Source organism: Xiphophorus maculatus, chromosome 2 (genome assembly GCF_002775205.1).
Source record: "Xiphophorus maculatus strain JP 163 A chromosome 2, X_maculatus-5.0-male, whole genome shotgun sequence".
Classification (NCBI taxonomy): Eukaryota; Metazoa; Chordata; class Actinopteri; order Cyprinodontiformes; family Poeciliidae; genus Xiphophorus; species Xiphophorus maculatus.
Genome location: NC_036444.1, coordinates 30,534,302 through 30,555,699, shown reverse-complemented (window position 1 = coordinate 30,555,699; position 21,398 = coordinate 30,534,302). Strand labels below are relative to the sequence as shown.

Sequence of the window (21,398 nt, the reverse complement as noted above, 5' to 3'; positions counted from 1 at the left end):
TTCGTACCTGGTATCGTCCAAGATTAACTGGTCCGCCTTTGTCTCTCGATAGAAACCAGACGCCTTTGGAACTTCGTTGTAAATTGGGAGACTTCTCAAGTTTCCTGTAGTTCCTACGGGAGTTTCTAATTGGTTAAAGAGCGGAACGCCTTAGTTGAATATATTAAATTGAAGAAACGCCCACTCAGTATAAAACTTCATGTAAACGTTAAAAATTCAGAATGCTACCACTGTTTTGCTTTTGGCATAAAAAGCTTTCTCCAAAGACGCGTCTTTGCCCCCAACCCCCTTGTTTTCTTTGTGTTTCTTTTTTCTATTTTTTCCTGTTACAGGTAATGAATATATCTCTGTATCTCTGCAGCTTTGTTAATTGATTCATGCGTTATTTTGTGTGGAATTAAACTCTGTGATCTGTGACGGCAACGCGCAGTGTCGTGGTTTCACTTCCTCCAGCCGCAGTCCGCCTGCCAGAGATCCGTGGACTTTAAGGAAGAAGGAGCCAAACTTTTTGTCCAAAGTTAATGTTAATTATTCTTCCTTAATAAACGCCTTACTCTTTTGTTCTATATCTTTACATTCTATCAAAAGACTTCCGTCTCTCAAGATCTTCACCATTTCAACGTCTCCTATTTTCTTTTTAATTTCCCTTGACACCCCAATTGGGCTGAATTTTTCCTGACCTTCCTACTCTTAAATTTCAGAATTACTTTAAATTTCTCATCCTCAACTTTTCTGATAACTACCCTCTCTTCCTCCGAACTGCTTTCTTCAAAATCCCGTTTACTTTCTTGACCATCTCTAATTCCCTTACCGTCACCTACTTTGAATCCTCCTCGTCCTCTTCCTCTCCCTCTTTCCACTGGCGTCCACCCTTCGCATTCCCCTTCTTCTTCATTACCTATCTCCATTTCCATCCGAACCATTCACACACCAGTTTATGCCAATTACCGCCTTTTCCACACTCCAAATTTGGTGTGACTCTTCTCTTCCTGCAGACAGCAGCCGGCCTCCGCCGCAGCTAGCCTGCCTGTTACGATTTGCTTCCTGTCACCTGCTGCAGTCTCCACAGCTGCTAAAACTGCAACTCCTCTCAATGACCCGCTCCCTTAGAAAGGTTTGCTGGAATAAGAGAGACCTGCTCCGAAGTCAAGAACCTCTTTTCTTGGTTTTCTTGGCCTTATATACCCTTTCAACCCACGCCTCCATAAGGTGTACATGACTTCTCAGGCATGCAACTACCTCATCGGAAAGTCCCAGCCATTTCCACATATGGTCAACACCCTGCCTCACTCCCTTACTTGCCTCATGACCATCTTGGTTTCAAATCCTTATTTGGGACACAGCTCTGGGGCAAGTCCGGACATGTTCAGACTTGCCTTTTTCCCTTGCCTCTGTATTTAACGCATTGTTTGATTATTTCAATTACAGTTTTATATATGGTGTATAATCATCATAAACATTAAACCAGTATACACAACATCTTTTAATGCATTCTTTTCTTCATTACTTTTCTTATTAATTGTTTGATTTCTTTTTAATTTCATCCTGTTACTGTCATGTTCCGGGGTCTTTTAGCTCCTTTGTGGAGTTTTTGTGCATGCACTCGTTTTTCTCCACCACTAGATGGCGCCTTTACCATTCCGTCGGAGGGCGTGGATAACGTCATCCCACACCTGATGCGAGTTTGGCTCATCAGCGAGATTTTCAAGAGGAGCTGACTGCCAGTCCTTCGGCGCCTGAGTGTTAGCCAGTCACGGTACCTCTGAGCCCCTAGAAGCTTGCTTCTGGTTTGCCTTGTTGATCTGCTCCTAGTGAAAGTTTTCTTTGTTGCTTCTCCTGCCTCCAGGTGTTTCCTCCTGGCTCCTCTACATCCGCTGATCCTGAGCCTACCTGTCCGCCCTCCGACGTACTTCCTTTGCCTCCTGGATCCCTGCTGTCAGACAAAACGACCACCTGGAACCTCTGAGAACTAAAACCCCGGACGCTGCAGTTACCCTCCCACTTCTCTAACCTGCCGATCACAAGTAAGATCTGCCCCTTCACTCTTAACATTGTCATTTCCTACAAACCTGAACTCATCACCTCCCTCTGCCTCTCTAGTGAACTGTTTGATTCCCTGGACCAGCCTCTCTCCCTGGACCCGACCCGAGCCAACTATTCCTGCCAGCAGTGTTTTCAATAAATTTATCTTTTATTTCACATTGCTCTCCTGTGTGGTGTTCTGCATGTGGGCTTGAAAAACGCACCCATCATGACAGTTACACAGTCAGCTTTCAACTTTAATCATCAATGAATCAAAGATACAAAATCACCAGTTTCATAATCATCATTAATTCACATGAGTACATAAATAAAGTCAAAACAACTTGTTTCATAATCATCAATAAATCAAAATAAAAGATTCACTTATTTCTCTCAGGCCTACATGATCTGTTGTCTGCATTAGCCTGGAATGATCTCACCTCCTTATGCCAGTTTTCACAACGCCACAATATAATGTGTGCTTGTTGCTACAGCAGAAAACATTTAAAAAAATTTAAAAACCGGATTTCCCTCTGATCGCTGCATGATTTTGATTTTAATGACTGTTTCTTTTCCAAGAATATACAGTTAGTATACCTCTAGTAAATTATCAAAAAACTGTTTGAGGCTACTGCAAGAAAACTGGGAAAACGTTCCTACCTGATGAAGTCTCCTTCTAGGCCAATGACACGCTTGATGATCTTCTGCTTGGGATTTCTAGGGGAACTGAATTAAATAATTAAGCATATTAATACATATACATATATATACAGTATATACACATACATATATTTACATATACATACTGTATCTGCATTTTTTTGAATCTTTGCAAGGTCTGCTCTAAGCTGCTTTTTATATTGACAGCATGTTATAATTTATTTTTATTTTGTCTACAATTGCTACTCAGTGGTGGTTGTTGTGTGTCTTGTCTCTATGCTGCTGTAACTGCGAATTTCCCTGCTGGGATGAATAAAGTAATTCTATTCTCTTCTATTCTATAATAGTTAATAGTAACAGGCACAACAGGAACATAATTACATCCACTATTGGATGATCCTGTAATCAGCAAGTGTGCTGGTAAGTCTCTAAGTTTTTGAAGGTTTGAGGTTTGAAGGTTTGTGAAGTTCCACGGGGTTAGGTGACTGGAAGACCGTGATATCTTACTAACTCTGGGTTTTAGGAGTTTTATTTTGCTTTTGTTTGAATAATATTCAGTTGCTTGTTGATTCATAACGTATCTCAGAGCATGAAGGTGAAGTGAGTCCAGCCAAAGTCAAAGGTAGAGAAACTATTCTTTGTTCATGAAGTGTGGGAATTCAGAAGTTAAAGTTAAAACAATGCCATGTTAAATTCAGCGACGCGCGATGAGGTTCATAGCTGGTGAGGCATTGGCTTAATCATAATCATATTTACAAATATAGACCCCCTGCATGTTACTGTTTACATAAGGAAATGTAAACAGTAAGCAACGATGGAGGGCAAAAAGACTATTCTTTTACATGTCATGCATAGCCGCGCTGCCGCCATAGAATAATTCCGTTAACTCAATCAAACTTGGACATGTAGATATTACTAATTTCGTGCTGTGCTCCACAGCAAAGGGAAAACCCGTTAAAGTACAACACAAAACCACTTCTTTCTTGCTCTCTGTAAAAGCGCAGCTACACGAAAATAGCAACTGACAACAACGCCACAACAACAAAAAAAAAACTCAAATATTTCCCATACAAAGAGCAGAACATTCAGTCTGGTGCAATAGTATGGTTTTGCGCTTGATGCTTATTTTGTGATTATTAATAAAATATAATAAACTATAAATATATCGCTGCACTTGACTATATGGTGGCTCCATGGCTAGCTCGCTGTTCCTGTCTCTTACTCTGCAGTTGTAGAGTCTCAATGTCTGGGATCATGAGCGCCCCTGCCATGAGGCAAGAAAACTGCCTGCCTCACCTCGAATCTGTTCTCTGCCATTTATGATCGTTCCTTAGCACAGGAAACACGTTACACAAACAGTTGGTGACAAAAACACTGTACATTATATACATAAGCTAAATTATGGAAAATCAGTTCATACATTAAATGTTTTTTAGCCATTTTATTGACGACGTACAGACAGGAGGAACATGCTCTCATAGAATGGAAGCCAGTGCAGTGAGCGAGAGGTTGCACAATCCCAGGTGAGGCTGAGCTCACTGCTGCCTTCCAAGCATTTGAATGGGAAAATGAGAAAATTAAGCGATTTTGAAGAAGAAATAATCAGAATTGGTTAAGCTAAATGAAAAATAGGTACTTTATAGTACAAACCACAGGGTGAAAATAGCAATATAAATTATTTTATCATTATATATTATTTTTCCATGATGACAGGAGAGGCTCTGCCTCATCTGCCTTCCCCTGACCGCACGTCACTGGTTAAATTCTATATTTTTGTTGTAAGTCTTGTAATTGTATTTTTGATTATTCTTAAGTTAAAATCATTGTACATTTTGATGTTTTTATCAGTTAATATGCAGCTAAATGCAGGAAAGCTTTAAAACTATTGATTTATCCTGTTTAATATACTAGACCTTGGTTGTCTTAATTAGGTGAAAAAGGCAATGTGTGAAGTTAATTATTACTTCTGAGAAAAGTAAATGAGGTTTATTAAACAAGGCTAATGTAAAGCATTGATATTGGTGGTGTGTATTGTATTCAAACAAAAATGAAACAGAAAAAAAACTAAAAATAAAATTCGATGCATGTTCATAATGACTGTGGTATTTACTCACACAACAGAGACAATGTCCCCTCTTTGAACTTGGTAGTTTCTTACACTCCAACGATTCAGCAAGACAACATCAGACTGGGCTCCCACATCTGGGTTAAGGAATGGCTGTTCAGAAATACAGCAACGTTAAACATTAGTTAAAAGTTTTTTGAGAGAGGTTCTTTGACGTTTTCAATTGGTAATAGTTCCGTTCTCTGCAGCAGAAAGATGCTATATTACCAGGAGCTTATTGGAAATGAAAATAAATCACAAGAGTTGTGAAAACGTTCATGTTTTCACAACTCTTGTGATTTTTTGACTAACAGTCAAAACATATCGCTGCACTTGACTATATGGCTAGCTCCATGGCTAGCTCGCTGTTCCTGTCTCTTACTCTTTTTTTTTTTTTTTGGCTAACAGTCTGTTTTAGCTGACTTTATCAGCTTACAACAAGTCAAATTTAAAATGTTCAGATTACTGGAATACTGGCCTGTTTTGGTAAATATTAACAGTATACAATTTCAAAACAGATTGTTACATTTGGAGCTGTTTTTCTACCAAATCAGATGTTTCTGCAGGTGTTCCTTCAAAACAACCATTTGACCACAAAAGTACACCAACATGCCACCCACAACGGTACTCCACACTGTGTTTTAAACAAAAACAAAACCAGGTTACATTAGCAACACCTGATTATCAGGAATCATTACAATTGGTAATAGTTCATTACTATCAATAATAGCAACATTCAATATGTCAGGAACTGTTAGCGAATGGGGGTGAAGGAGAGAATTCATGCAATAGCATTCCCAAATAGCAAACTCTGCACACATACACACAATGAGGACAAACAACTTCTCCTCAAAGCATGAGAATTTTATTTTAATACTTTAGACGCATAGTCAAAATACAAAGTCAAAAAACTCTAAGCTAGCAACACCGTTAGCAACATGCAACTAAACTAACAAGCAAAAAGGAATAATGCTGAAATTGGTCAAATAAACCAACTACTGAATGGTGACTAAAAGAACAAAGGGAATAATGAAAAATAATTGAGTACCTAATTCACTATTTATTAATAATAAAGTGATAGAAAAACAATGATGCGGCAGTGTCACAGTTCAGCATGGTTATGCACATGTCACATGTAGTCAATGTACTCGTAAGTATTGTAAGTATGTATTTATTTAATCGGGTGGTTTTTGTAAAGTACCTCGTGACAACATTTGTTGTGAACTGGCGCAATATAAAAAACTGATTTAAAGTGAACTGTAGTAGTTCTAACATTTGCAAATTTTACACTGTACTTTAAACATTGTAGATAAGAATTTTATACATACAACAAATGACAGAAGTTGCTGTTGTGGTTATAGCTTCTGAAGAGGACAGTAATAATGATGACCATGATTGTGAGATCTTCGACGGACAGGACTTTGAGACCAACTGTAGGAAATTGGAGGTCTACTGTACTTCTGATGCCAGATGTACAGTAGACCCCCTGATAAGAAAGTCTTGTGGATAATGTTTTTTTAATAAACAATAACTTAAGAAAGAAAAAAATAGCTTCAATTGGCCATCAGGGCCATAGGAGCTGCTGGAGATGGATGGGCAAACAGCTCCTTGTTAGCCAGAGTTCTCTTGGCATCATCAAAAACAGTTATCCTCTTAATAATGCACTCTGTCTGCTGGTCACTTTCTTTTTTCTTTTTTTTTGCCTTTAAACATTTCATACAAGTTGTGCGTAAGGTGAGCATGGGGGATGAAATGGTTGTTAATGTTCACCATTCTCAAAAACTCCTGCATGGGCTTCACTGAGGGAGAGTGATAAAAAGCTGAAACAGCTTCAACCTTGACAGTTAAGGGAACCACTTGCTTAAGGTGACACTTTATGTCCCAGCAACAACAGCAGACAGATCAAACTGACATTTAGCCAGGTTCACAATCGTCAGAGCTTAGCCAAACAGCTGGTAGAGATGCAATATGTGTTCTGCCACTGACATCATGTCCAAATAAATGAATAAAAATGGCCTACCCTGCAGGACCCAACTGATGAGTCTGCCTTTAAGGCCGAAGGGCATCCATAAAAGCTAAAAAAAAAAAAAAAAGACTGAAATGAGTAAACCCTTGCGCTTTGGGTACATTTGACACATGGACAGGACCCTGATGGTACAAAGACCCTTTGATGAAAACCACTGTCCCAGCCAGACAGGAGGAAGCATGTGAGGGACCAGATACTGTTACTGGTGGGATTTTCTTCAGAATGAGTCCATGTGGATTGCCATGGAGGTTCAGAAAAAATGGCTGATCACATCAAAATGTTATTTTCAAGTCAACTTTCAGGGCCACCACAACTAAACTGTAATATGCTGTGATAATTATTTGCCCCTGTGTTAGTAAGGTGTTTCCACAGACAGATATTCATCACCTTGATGAGTCATGGACTCTCACCTGCATGGACGCTCCTTCCACTCGAGCCACATATGCCAGTTTATCTAGGATAGTAACTGTGACGGGAACAGCAACAAAGAATCCACTAATGAAAGTTTGCACATAGCGCCGTCCTGCTGATGTTTGCTGTGCCATATGGTAACTTGAAAGGAAAAGACAACAGATGAAGAGAAAAAAATCAGAACTCTGATGGCAAAAACCGAATTCATATCAGATGAAGATTAGATATTATATCAGAGAAGAATTATTAAGAGTGAATGAGAGCTTCCAAAGCTCTGAGAACGGGCGTCTTGTGGCGCAGTGGGTAGAGCGGTCGCCCCGTATCGACCTCGCACAGGAATTTATATTTATTTTATATTTATTTATATTTTATAATGCAGAAAGTCATTACACGGAAAACTTCATACATAATTATGAAATTAATATCTTACATTTTTGTGGAAGTGAAATAGTAAATAGAAAGCGATTTTGTTCTTATTTTCCTTAGAGATGTCAGGATAGAGGGGAAGAAAATTTATGACAGTGTTCCTTATGAATTTCTTGTAACATTTTTGGTCTATATGATAATTACACATTTTATTTTAATTTATTTATAAACGATGTGGAGATATGTCTCTACTGAGATTTTTGTACGCAAACACAAAAGCAACAACTTAATCAGCAGCAACCACTGACCCATCTTTCAGCCTCATCCTGTTCACCTTTTCCTGCTGCCGACTGTTGGTGCTAACATCTAGCCTCTACTGTTAACAGGGAGTTAGTTCATAAAGAGGTCCGGAGAGCACTGAAGTGGCCAGGACAAGCTGTTCATATGCTTTCCAATAAAAAGACTCTCCAAAGCCAATATAAATATAATACTAAACATCGGCTAACTTTGTAAAGCTAAAATACACCTACCCAAGAAGTAGCAACGTGACTTCCTCTGTAATCCAACTATATGTGTGATGCTCTGGGTCCTAAAGCCTGCCATGTTCTTTCTGAATAAAGTAGCAACTTGGAAAAGCGGAAATTCATGAAAACATTTTTATTTAATGTGTTATTTAACATAGGTCTGATGTTGACGTTAGAAAAACTGTTTCTATTTATATTTTTATAATCGTCCTTGCAATAGCGGGACAAAACCCGCCTCGCCCCTAAACACAGAAATGCTTCGGCTGCAGAGAAAACGTCTGACTTTAACTTCATCATTCTGCTAAAAGCCCGGTTCACTACAGACAGTTTGAGTCAGTCCCACTGACAGATATAAAGAATATCTGTCTTTATATCAGACATCCTGATATAAGACACGGTACGACCTGTCACAGCGAGTGAAGCACCTCGAAGCCCCGATACCACCTGGTACCACCTGCTCTCTGTTCGCTCTGCTTCTCCTTAACGTTTCTACCAGGCGGGTTAAAGCCACTGCTGACGGGATCTGGGCTGGAGGTTCGCGGCTGTAAATAGAAGTTATTGCAGAACCTCAAGTGTTAAAGGAAGATTCGACCCAGAGCAATTAGAGTTCACAAAATAAACATCAGAGAAAATACTGTAGCAATAATTAGAACCGCAGCAAAAAGCCAAACATGCCACAATGAAATGAATCAAAATATCTCCAAAGCATCGGAGGACTGACATAGGGGCCACCGGGGAATTCCAGGTAGATTCCAGGGATGCGCATCGCAGCAGCTGTTCCTCCAGGGCCGGCATAAGGTAATATGGGGCCTTAGACAGAACCAGCCTCCCTCCTGAACACGTCCTGCTAAGAACCTCAGCATCATTAACATGTTGAAATATAGATAAGGTGAATCTGTGAGAGGGAGACCAGGTTTATTGGCCGAGTTTAAAATCAATCACTGATTATTGGCTATTTGCTGTGATGTATTTGTGAACAAACCCAATTCAAACACAAAGATTACATCATATTGTAGCCATGGTAACACAACAATCAAACTATCAAGCTGATTCTTTAAACTTTTACAAAGTAAACTTCCTAATTAAATCCTAAATGTACTATTTATTTTTCTCAGCTGATGCATTAAATAAAATGTAATAACATTGTCATTCTCTATAAATGATGCTACAGGTTTAAATCTATGGTCTGTGTTACAATTAAACCATTTCTAGGGGCCCCTGAGTGTGTGGAGGGCCCTGAATGGCCCCTACCAACAGCTACTGAGTTTTCTTTGCCTTGATATTCCAGTCTTATCATTCTATATCTTAGAGGTGCTAAAATCAAATTATTATATATTTTTTTCAAATTATTATATAGAATAGTGTGCCTTTTCACAAGAGGGACATGACTTCAGCTACCAATGCTTAAGTCATCGATGACACCATGAAACCTCACCCTGTCTAACTGAAGAAGCCTCCTGTCTGGTGTTGTTGGATGTCCTTCACCATCATTCCTTTGAACATGCTGTCAGTGTTGGTACAAAATTTATTTAATTTAAAACACAACTGCTGTTAGCTCTGACCACAGGGTGAGTGACTCTATCCTACCTGTTTGGTCTCACTAAGTCAGATGTCCATTGAGAAGTGTGAGGGCAGAAGGGCTGACCATCTGGTTGTGTCTTGGGCCTATTTCTCACCACAGGTTAGCTCAATGGAAATCCCCTCACTAGACACTGTATACGTTTCCCTTATGAGTTTGACCTCAGTGCACATAATGTCTGTTTCCTGGGCTTTGTTGTGAGATGTGTCAGGTCAATACACTGTGGGCCAGGGGTGGGCAATCCTGGTCCTCAAGGGCCGGTGTCCTGCAACTCTTAGATGTCTCCCTAGTCTAACACACTTGAATCCAATAGCGGAATCACCTCCTAAGTGCAGTCAAGTTCTCCAGAGTCCTGCTAATGACCTCATTATTTGACTCAGGTGTGTTGAAGTAGAAATGCATCTAAAAGTTGCAAGAGAACAGCCCTGGAGTTGCCCACCCCTGCTGTGGGCCATGCCACACACATTGTGCTGTTTTAGAAGCAGGTCATTACTACTGCACACATAAAAAAACTTTTTAACCAATATGAATAATAAACAGAACAAGGGTCAATTGTTATCAATCAGTGACATCCAATCTGTTTCTCAATTCCAGGCCTCAGGGAACACTGCCCTGCATGTTTTATGTGTTTCCCTTCTGCCACACACCTGATGTCTATAAATGGGTGAATAACAGCCTTCTGTCATACTTAATGGAATGAAGAGAAGGTCATGGAATCATTTGAATCAGTTGTTCTGGAAAAGAGACAGCTAATATATGCAGGGCTGTGTGGTCTGGGATTGAGACACACTGGACTGAATTGTTGTGAAGTGATGCTGAATATAAATTGATGTATTACATTGAAGAATTATTGCTTTTTTAAATTAATTAAATTTACACCCTCTCAAGAAACTTTACAAATAAAGTTTAACTGATTTAGCTCTTTCAAATATAAAAGCGTGCAGACTTCGAACAACAGTTGGTTCTCTTTTGATTATCAGCACACATCCAGATGAAGAAAAGAGGTTAACGCTCATCGCTGTCTATCTGGAGGATACAGCTACCATTGTTTGTAAGCTTCAGACTATAAACACTGTTTTTTCTGAAATTTAGAGTCAGTCTAACAAACTATAAAATAACTTGGGAGCAGACACTGCTGTGTGGACAGAATTTTAACAGTGTTTTGCTGTTGTTGGTGAAGACACTTTGGTTTCTCATAATAATATATCTGCAGCATCTACTCTCAGCTGGCTGATCTCTCACCATCGTTTCGTCATCATCGTTGCCACCCAGCCAGGGCATATAGTGCACCATTGTCTTAGCCTGCTGTTGTTACAACGACCCAGTTGAGTATGCGTGTGAGACCGCCCTCGCAGTGAACAGAGTTACAGTGAGCCAAACAGAACATGGTGCCCCATTTAGTCTGAGACAAGCTATCACTGATTGTTTCTGGTCTGAACCAGTGCGGCCTGGAGTCTGTGGAACAAACAGACATGTTTACAGGTAGAAGCTCCTTCTACAGCTAATACTACAGTGTATATAAATACATGTTTGTGCTGGAGCTGCTTCCACACATGCTGAATATTCGAGGTATGTGACCCAGGGGCGCCATATAGGTGGGAAAAAATATGACAATTCCAAGAGCCCCCGGCCAACAGGGGGCCCTCCACAATTTTTTTTTTTTTTTTGTTAATAAACATTTTTTAAAATGGGACCCTGTCAATTACAAAATAGTGTTTTCTAAAATTGTTTTTATCAGTAAAAATTAAATGTTACCCCTTCTAGACCAAAATGCACCCATCCATATTTGCACTTAAGTCCTCCTGGATTTGCATGAAATGGTTCGTTCCTGCTTGGAGCGCTTGACGGTGATGGTGTTCAGCGGCAGTCAGTACAAGACAAGAATGACTGTGGCGGTTACTATGCTGCTAAGAAAAATAATACAGTTAGATTTTCAAAAAATAGAGAGATAAGAAGAGAGGGAAAGGTAAAAGTGCCAATTTGTAACCTAGTTTTTCCCCGAGAGGTGGGTAGACTGTGTGAGCATTCAACATAGTTAGCTTAGCTACAGACTAGTGTTTGCCTCCATTTCACTAACATTTAATGAATTAAGGAAAGAAATTACCAACATATTCATATATTGAACTTGTCCCTGTACCTTTTTATCACACTTAACAACAGATGAGTCAGACAGCAGCAGCTTTAACCCACGTCCCCTCCTGACCCGTCCTCTCCGAAGTGAAATTAAAACTGCAGTATGTAACTTTTATAAAAGTTTTTTTTGTTTTACATATTTAAAACTGTCATTATATTGTGACAGTATGGCATGAGAGATAATCTGTGAAAAGTCTATTTCCTCTGCCTTCTCCCAGCACTCTGTAGAAACAACTAATCAAGGACAGGAGAGTTTTAGTGCTGTCAATCACAATCTCATGTGGTTGCTCATCCCTAGCACAGCCTGTTGTGAATGCTCAGTCTAGTTAGCATAGCTACCAATAACAGCAGATAAACATTTTTCCTGTAATGATAAGTTGTTTCTCCACCTTTAGAATATTTAGCAGTGAATGAATGAGGTTGATAGACAACACTAAGACCAACCTACTGTTTCCGATTGGTTGTTTTGGTCGGAACGTTGGATTTCTTTAGAGAAATTTCTTTAGAGACATTTCAGTAATCTAAAACTAATTAAAAAAAATTATTCAACCTACTTGCATACTGCATGTCGACTGTTGCATGTAAAATTCATGAGCAGTAAATATTGTCCTAGTATCAGTATTGGACCAAAGAAAGCAAGGCAGTTGCAAGCTTTTAAAATTGTGACACTTTTGGTGGGTCAGATAGACTCAAAAAATTGTAACAGCAGCTCTGTGTGTGTGTGGAGTGGGGAGGGGGGATTTAATTTTTTGTCATCGGGCCCAATATTTCTGGCAGCGCCACTGTAAATATATATATCAGTGACGTGGTCAGGGGAGGCAGGTGAGGCTCAGCCTCACCTGTCATCATGGAAAAATAATATATAATGATAAAATAATTTATATTGCTATTTTCACCCTGTGGTTTGTACTACAAAGTATTCATTTTTCATTTAATAAAACTGAGTTCTATTATTTTACATATATATATATATATATATATATATATATAACAGTCACAGTGATTTCTTGGAGAAGTCTTTAACTTTTCTTTCAGCCACATCCTTTGATTAAACTTTTTTATTTTTTGAAATCTTACATGCATGTCTTTTTGTAAGGACACAACATTCCTCTAATTGTATTGTCTACATAATCACTTGAAGGGCTCTCTTTGTATGTGAACCAAATTCTTGTCTAATCATCCACTGGGCTTGATTTGCTCTCTGGCTCTGGCCTTGGATGTTTGTGTCTTTTGTTAATGGGGCTGGCAGCCCCTGTCGCTGCTCCAGTAATTAGATAGTGCCATTCATTCAGAAACAAAAGGGCGATGGGTACACTAAGGTTGTGATGTTGAACAAGCTGCTCACTGACCTTCTCCCAACTGCTACCAGGACTGTTTTTGGGGGATGAGACAACATGCTGGGAGGACTTGCATTACTGGCCTGGACAAACTCCCTCAATGCTTCCTAGACTTAGCCAGTTTTTCTGCTGCATCCTAGAAAAGGATATTCCCAACTCTGGCAAGATACCATAGGACAAAGAAGGAAATCCTAAAGACCTGGGAAAAATATGGGAAGTTTCTTTTTTTGAACTTTTATTCAAAAAATTCCTTGACATAGTACACACTTATGTATTTTTACATTTCAACATAATTACAAATAGCTACAACTTTCAAACATACATAGCCCAGAACTCCCCTTTCCCCCTCCCTCCTTATAATATCACAGAAAATCAGGCCCGTTGCTCCAGGTATAGATTTACAGAAGTCTATCTTTTATTATAAATGTCTTTCCGCAACGTCAAGGTTGCTGTTAGATCTTCCATCAGGTTGACAGTCCTCAGTCTCTGAACCCATTGTTCTAGGGTAGGTGAGTGTGGTTTCTGCCAGTTCACAGTGATCTCCTTGTGAGCAATCAACACCAGGGCTCACAGCACATATGAGCCCTGGTGTCTTCCATCGGAAGATTAACATCCTCTAGAACAGTGGTTCTCAAATGGGGGTACGCGTACCCCTGGGGGTACGTGGAGGTACTGCAGGGGGTACGTGAAGCTTTTCAAAATATCTTTAAAAAATCAGTAGGCTCCTCATAATAAGTCTTGGGAAAAATTCTTTTTTGTTTAACCATGCAATGTTTGCAATATGGATGTATTTGTCAGGTTCACTGATATAAGTTGTTTGGCTTTAATAAATCAGACAGTGATTTTACAGCACTGTACCTCTTTTTTATTCCAAAAATGTTTTGCCCGTGTCAGGGGGTACTTGACTAAAAATATTTTTTTAAGGGGGTACATCACTGAAAAAAGTTTGAGAACCACTGCTCTAGAACAGTGGTCCCCAACCTTTTTATTACCGCGGACCGGTCAAGACTTTGCAATTTTAGGGACCGTCAGATAATTCTTCTGCATGTTGGTGTTCCAGCAAAAAAAAGATAAAGCCTTTTTTTTTCCTGCTCCGATTTTTCCTTTACGACAATCTTACAACGTCCTGCAGTGTGTGGTGGTGGTGTGTTGAATATGTCCGAACTAAAATTGGCCATATTCAACGTTGTCTTGGCCCTTTTATCGCAGCCTGTTTAATGTGACAGGTAGCCAATCAGAAAGTGTGGTGACGTAAGAACGGAGGGAATCCCAAACAGTTGACATGGCAACTGAGAGTCCGGTGGACATCAGAGGTGATATATGGAAATGTTTATTACTATATATAAAGGTAATTTTTATATACGTTTACTATATGTGGTTATGTTTATTTAGTTAAAAATGTTAACCACAAAAAAACACAACTCACCTCCAAATCATAGTGCAGCAAATAAAGCGGCTGCTCCCGCCGTCTTTTATCAAACGCCTTTTCTTTTCGTTATGTCTTTTATGGCTTAAAATGAGCCACAAACTGGCACTACTGCGTCTACATCGTCATCCGTGTTTGATTATTCTAGATTCACGTATGGTATGTTGGGGGTTTTACTGGGTTTTCTTGTGGAATCGGGATGTTCGTGAGTGAAATCGGTTTGTGTGGTGTGTTGCTCCTGCCGTGTGGCTGGACACATGAACCGATCGAACCTGTTAGACTTTTATCAGCTCTGTGGTCACTGAGGTTTGGAAAATCGTCCGACAATCCTTAAATCCTGCCGTGTGAACCAGACATAAAACTCACAAGCTCTACTCCTCTCATCTCGTCTCGACCACTGCCCTAACGCTCTCTGACTCTGGTCGCTATGGTAACGTTTACATATCCCTTCAAAATAAGATACAGACCACTGGGGACCACTGCTCTAGAACCACTCTATGGATTTCCAAGGTCATATTCAGGTTTAGTAATTTTCCTATTTCCTTTTTTATCATCTCCCAATAGCCTTTCACCTTCTGGCATTCCCAAAATATGTGGGGAAAATCTCCTATCTGTCCACACTTCAGCCAGCAGAGGTCGCTGGCCTTACTATCACTATCGGCGTTCTAAAAAATCTCATTCTTATTTTCCAGCTAAACTCTCTCCAGTTTGGACTACTCAGACATTTATGCCTAAGTCTCTTCCCACTCTGTACGCTTAGTTCTAGTTCCCATTTATTCTTGACGTCTAGAGTTGTCTCGTCTTGATCGAATCGTAATCTCTGGTATAGAGCCGAGATAATCTTTTTGGTTCTCCACCACATCAATCCAGTATTGTTCAAAATCTGTCGGTTTCTCTTTTAATTTGTGTATTTCTTTGTGTTTTTGAAGGTAGTGGAAATATGGGATGTTTCATGACATATTTTGGTCAAAAATAACAGAGGGGCTTTAGGCGCCAGTTTATGACCACTCAGAGAAAGTGACTGACTATGCATTTCTTTCTCAAACACTTTGGTAGGATGTGATAGAAAATTTCATTTTAACCTTATTTTTACTTCATTTCAGATATTTAATTTTAATTTGATCTAAATTTGGATTGATAGCGTTTTGTGTTTACGAATGTTTTTCGTTAATGTTTTCCCAAATAGCACATGATAGTAATACAACTTTGAATTATAGTCAGAATGGTTGATTTTTGGTCGAGATCGACAACTGATGGTGGATCAACCAACAAACAATCATCCAATTCTAGCCAAGTAACCAATGTTGAAAATGTGTCATTGAATCGATGTTGTTTTGTGGTTGAAATCTAATGAACGAAATGCCAATGTCTGATCAACATCTGATCAATGTTTAATCAATGTATGCTGTTTTGTCACACCTCTTCCCCTGTTCTCCTCCTCATCTACTCTCTGGGTGACAGTATTTTATTACTGAGCGGGGGTTATCACGTTTTAAATTATGCTCCTGCATAATTCCCTATACTGTTGAGGATAGTGGGTGGTGATTGCTTTCTGTACATTTTCTTACTTGTCCATAAAAAATATTACTGACTGTTTTTGTGTGATATACTGACACAAAAACTGACACAAGTAAGTAGTAGTACAACTTACTACAAGGAGTGAAGCGGTCCACCCCCATTATTTACATGAGTGGGACGTCCCTACCTCACAGCCACTTCGCTGTTGGCTTGTTTGCAAAAGATGTTACTTCGATGTTGAATTATGGTGACCATAAAGGTTGAATTTATGATTAAGGTTTACGACCGATGGTGGATAAACCATCAAGCAATCATCTAATTCTAGCCAATTAACTAATGTTGAAAAGATGTCATTGAATCAATGTTGTTTTCTGGTCAAATTCTATTGATTGAAATGCCAATGTATAATCCAGTGTTTTTCATACTACTCCTCAAGGCACACTGCCCTGCAAGTTTTAAGCATTTCCCTAATTCAGCATACATGATTTTAATTGATGGCTGATTAACAGGGTTTTGCTGAATTGCGCTCATGCAGGTCAGTTTGAGGACCAGTGTTGGGAAAAACTGCTAATCAATTTTGAATACAAGTTTGATGTTTGTTCCACCTCTCCTCATCCCCTTCCCCCCTCTTCCTCTCTCCCTGTCCTGGGGGGTAGATGCCACTACATCCCCATCTCCCCCAATTCCCTCCCAAACCTTCCCCTCTTTTCACCCCTCCCCCCTCGCATCCCCTCACCATCCTTGAGGTGGGGGTTAATCATGTTTCAAATTAAGCACTACATGTTGAGAACAGTGTGTTGTGACTCCTTTCTGTACAATTTCTTACTTGCCTATGAATATTATTACTGACTGTGCATAATGTGTTGACACAAAAACATCTACAACTCACTACAAGCAGTGGAATGGTCCGCCTCCACTATTTTACACTTAGTGGTTTGTCCCAGCCAAACACCCACTTTGCTGCTGGCATGTTTGCAACTGGCTTCTGAAATGTATTTTAATCTGAGCACTTTTGTGGTAAGTTTGGCACTATCACTTTTATCTATGGACAAGGAAGTTTAGGGCTGGCTGCTGCAGGTGAGCTGTGATTGTGAATCACTTGTTTTTCATTATTTATTGAAAAACATAATAAATATGTTTATTATGTTTAAGCTTATCAGTAAGTATAAGCTTACTGATATGCTTATATGTGCCTCTGTTCCAGAACAGCTGATTCAGATGATTGCATGTCCTTCTGCAACTATCAAGAACTGCAGAAGGTCAATTCAGACAAGACAAAAGTTGACTTCAATCCAGGTGTTTCAAAAGGGAAACACCTAAAACATGTAAGGCAGGTTGGCTGAAACATTGATCAAAAGCTGCTAATGACTGATTCAGTCTGTTGATTCTTGGATTGGTAACTCGTTAAACTGAACTGGACTATTACTACTTGTACGGGATCATTATCAGCATATGGAAATCTTTTATTAATTTAATCAACTTATTTGGAAATGTTTGTGGTTTATGGAAGATTGAACCAGTTATTTGATGGAAGTTTATACTGTACATACTGTAAATATTTTTCCAACTACAATACAAATCACCTTTTGCACTATTTTTCTGTCTCTGGTGTGTTAAATCAATCCTGAACCTCCCTGAGTTTTATCTTTAGGTTTTCTGATAAACAGCCCTTTATTTTAAATATTGATTCCCTCATTTTAACATGAGTGCAGAATCATAAATGCTACACTATGCTGCAGCTTGATAGGTAAATGTCAACTAAACTTAAAATAAATATTAATGAATATTCATTAGCGTGTCCTTATTAATTTAACGTCGAGTGTACATGGGGAACCGCATGATTTGTGTTTGTTCTCAGACCTATAACCAGTACACTATTTAATATTTCAATGTCTTTCATAACTATTGAAATGTTTAGCATTTTTCTACCCGGCACCACACTCTTATTTTTGTGTTTTTCAGCTGCTGCTTGGAAGTTTGAAAAAAAGCTGACTGTCGAGGACTACAGTGAAACTGTCAAGAAATGGCTTCATTATGCGCCAGAACGGGAGGAAGGCATCATGGAACCAAAGTGATGCCAGCCAGAGTCAAACTTGGGTTACCCCAACTTGTACCGTTTCCCTGGTTCATACAGTACAAGCCTTAACCTCCTGGATGCTGTTATACCATAGACAATAGAATGTAGTTCTGACAGTCAAAAAGGAGTCAAATATGTTTAAAGATCTATCCCTATTTTCTTAAATAAAATGTTATGTTGTCATTTTTAACCTTTTGTACACACATTTTTGGAAATGTGTTAATGTACGATAATTTTGAACGACATATGCCCATCATCTGCCAATAAAATCGTGTGTTTAACATCAGTGAAGAAACCTTTAGTGGTGTTATGATGTAGACCTATCGGATCAAAACATTTACATGAATCAACATTGATTCCTTAGTTTTCATTCAATATAAAATCCACACAAATGTACATGTAGATCCACATGCACATTTGGGTTGTGACGATGCACCAGATTTTTGGTAATCTCAGCTACAGTAGTTTCTTCTGTTTTTCTTAGTTTTTTGTTATAAAGAACTTGTTTTAAAAAGAGTATTTTAAAAGAATTTAATAAATAACTTTTTGTAAATTTGAAACTCTCAGATGTCTCAATTCCATGCATAACCAAACCTGTGTTCCTTAAAAGGAAGGTAATATTCCCTGAGTGAAATTCCCAGGGTGGCGCTGTTGAGCAACTTATTATTTGGGTCCAAAAATTTAAATTGCACAATATTCCTGAGTTTCATCTAGTGTCGCCACATTTATGGCGTTGTTGGCAGGACTATGCTTTTTATGAACATCTGACACAGGTATTTGTTTGGGTTTTTCAATATTTGTGTTTTTGTGTGTATTTTGTTTATTATGTTTTTTGGAGATTGGCCAATCCGGAGACAGAACAGCAGTTGTTCTGTGCAGATCTTCAAAGTGGTGGGTGAGGTGTTAACAGTTTAACCTTAGGGTGCTTTTTTGCACTGTAATAATCACAGGAAGCAGAATAAGCTTGTGATAATTATGGAAGAAGAAATTCAGGAACTTAAAAAGCTGGTAGAAGCTTAAGAGCTGACAATGAGCAGTTGCGACACGGACAGGCTAGCTTAAGTGCTCAGCCGTCCACTTCTTCAGCATTGCCCAATGTCCCTCCTACGCCTAGTCTCCCTGTAGCAGACTGATTTTTGTGCCAAGAGATAGGAAATGTCCCATCTTTAGAGGAAGGACTGAGTGAGTGGATGGAGGAAGCAAAGGTGTGCATGAGAGTGTGACATTTGTCTGGGCTGACCAAGCCTTTTTCCTATTTGATCACTTGAAGGGAGAGGCTAGAAATGAAACAAAGTATCGCTCTAGTGCAGAGAGAGAGGACCCTGTTAGAATATTTGAGATCCTACAGGAATTGCATGGTTGCTCTTCAAGAGGCCTTCTTTTCCATAAGACAAAAGGGAGAGAGTCTTCAGGAGTTCTCCCTCGTATTAATGGGCCTTATGGAGATGGTTAAGCAATGTGCACCTGCTGGTATGTTAAATTCTGAGACGCTGCTAAGAGACCAGTTTGTTGAGCAGGTGTTGGACAGTTTCCTGCGTCGTGAGCTGAAGCAGCTGGTACGCACGAGGTACTCAGGCTCTACCGTTCTGTTTGAGCCTTTAGAGTCCGGATTACCTTCTGGTTTGTTTGCTTTCCCTGCCTTGGTTCAGGTGATCAGAGGTACAACTTATGTGCCCATTATTAATGTTGGTTCGACTGAGGTGATGATACCCCGCACTGTTAGAACACTAAATGTTGTCAATATTGTTAGTCTCCCTGCAGGAATTACTGAAGTCCCAGCAAACGTAGCCACGATGGTGTGCCAGACAGCTTCAGTTAATGTGCAACAGCAGGTGGAGAACAAGGTCAGGTGAGATCATTGCTCAATCAGTACATGCCAGTTTTCTCATCTCACAATGGCGACCTCGGCTGTACCAGTGTGATAGGTCATGACATTCCTCTGGTTGACAATGTCAGAGTTAAACAATGCTATAGGCATATTCCCCCTTCTGATTGTGAAGTGGTGAAGGACCATATCAAAAAATTACTTGCTTCACAGATCATTAGAGAAAGTAGCAGCCCGTATGCATCTCCCATACTCTTAGTTAGAAAGAAAGATGGGAGAATTTGTATGTGTGTTGACTATAGACAACTAAATAGCAAGACCTGAAAATAATTTTTTCCTCTGCCACGAATAGAAGAGTCGTTGGATGCCTTGTCTGGTGCATACTGGTTTTCCACCCTCGATCTGGCTAGCGGGTATAATCAGGTTCCAGTTGTGGAGGCAAATCATCCAACAACTGCCACTGAACAGAGGTGGGCTGCTCAGCTAGCCTCTTTTGATTTTGAGATCAAGTATTGGTCAGGATGGTGTAATACATCCTGATGCACTTTCTCGCTGATGCACTTTCTCGTCAGCATCCACCTGATCCACCAGATATAAAAGCCATGCTTTCGGGTACAGCTATGCCTAAAGCATTGCAGGAAGCTTTGGGATCTGAAAAGGTTGAGGCAACCCAAGCAGTTGTTGCAGTTTTGCCACAGCATGCTACAGCTGAACTTTGTGCTTTGCAGCAGGCTGATCCCCTTTTACAGGACTTGTTGGTGTTTTGGAGGAAAGGACAGCCTCCCAGTCGAGAGGAGCAGGCCCAGCTGTCCCCACCCACATTGGTTCTGCTCCGGCAGTGGGACCAGTTTGTCGCGAGAGATGGAGTTCTCTATCGAAAGGTATTTAGATTGGATGATGGTGATGCTGTGTTCCAGTTGGTGTTGCCAAGTGTGCTAATTAAGGATGTTCTGACCCAAGTCCATGGTCACCAGGGAGTGGAGCGAACTTTGGCACTCTTACGGTCCCGGTTTTACTGCCGTCATATGGCCTCTGATGTGGCCCAATGGTGCCAGGCTTGTGAGAGGTGCCAAGTGGCAAATGATGTCCACCCTAAAGCTCATGGCTACATGGGACATTTACTGGCCTAATGAAATTCTGACCATTGATTATACCACCTTAGAGCCCACCCAGAATGGCTTGGAAAATGTTTTGTACTTGACAGATATTTTTAGTAAATATATTGTTGCCCTCTCCACATGGGATCAGCGAGCTGCTACTGTGGCTAAGGTTTTTTTGTGATTTTTATGATTATTATTCTAACAATCATTCAACTTCATGTTATAACTGTCATTGGAGTCTGGGATATCAGGCACAGAGTAACATATTTGGCCATGAGGACACGCTGCAT

General features: G+C 39.8%; 1 protein-coding gene across 3 annotated transcripts in view; it reads right to left on the bottom strand.

The window, feature by feature from the left end:
• Positions 1-8,175, bottom strand: part of immp2l (inner mitochondrial membrane peptidase subunit 2) — a 34,167-nt gene extending 25,992 nt beyond the window's left edge. The window contains exons 1-4 of one of the 3 annotated variants that reach the window (XM_023348986.1): positions 8,120-8,175; positions 7,223-7,364; positions 4,797-4,900; positions 2,683-2,748 (exon numbers count right to left, since the gene is read on the bottom strand). In XM_023348986.1, coding sequence (XP_023204754.1) covers positions 2,683-2,748; positions 4,797-4,900; positions 7,223-7,357 — 305 coding nt within the window. In that variant the 5' untranslated portion in view covers positions 7,358-7,364; positions 8,120-8,175. The other 2 variants (XM_023348978.1, XM_023348973.1) reach the window with 2 other exon arrangements.
• Between the last annotated feature and the right edge of the window lie 13,223 nt (positions 8,176-21,398).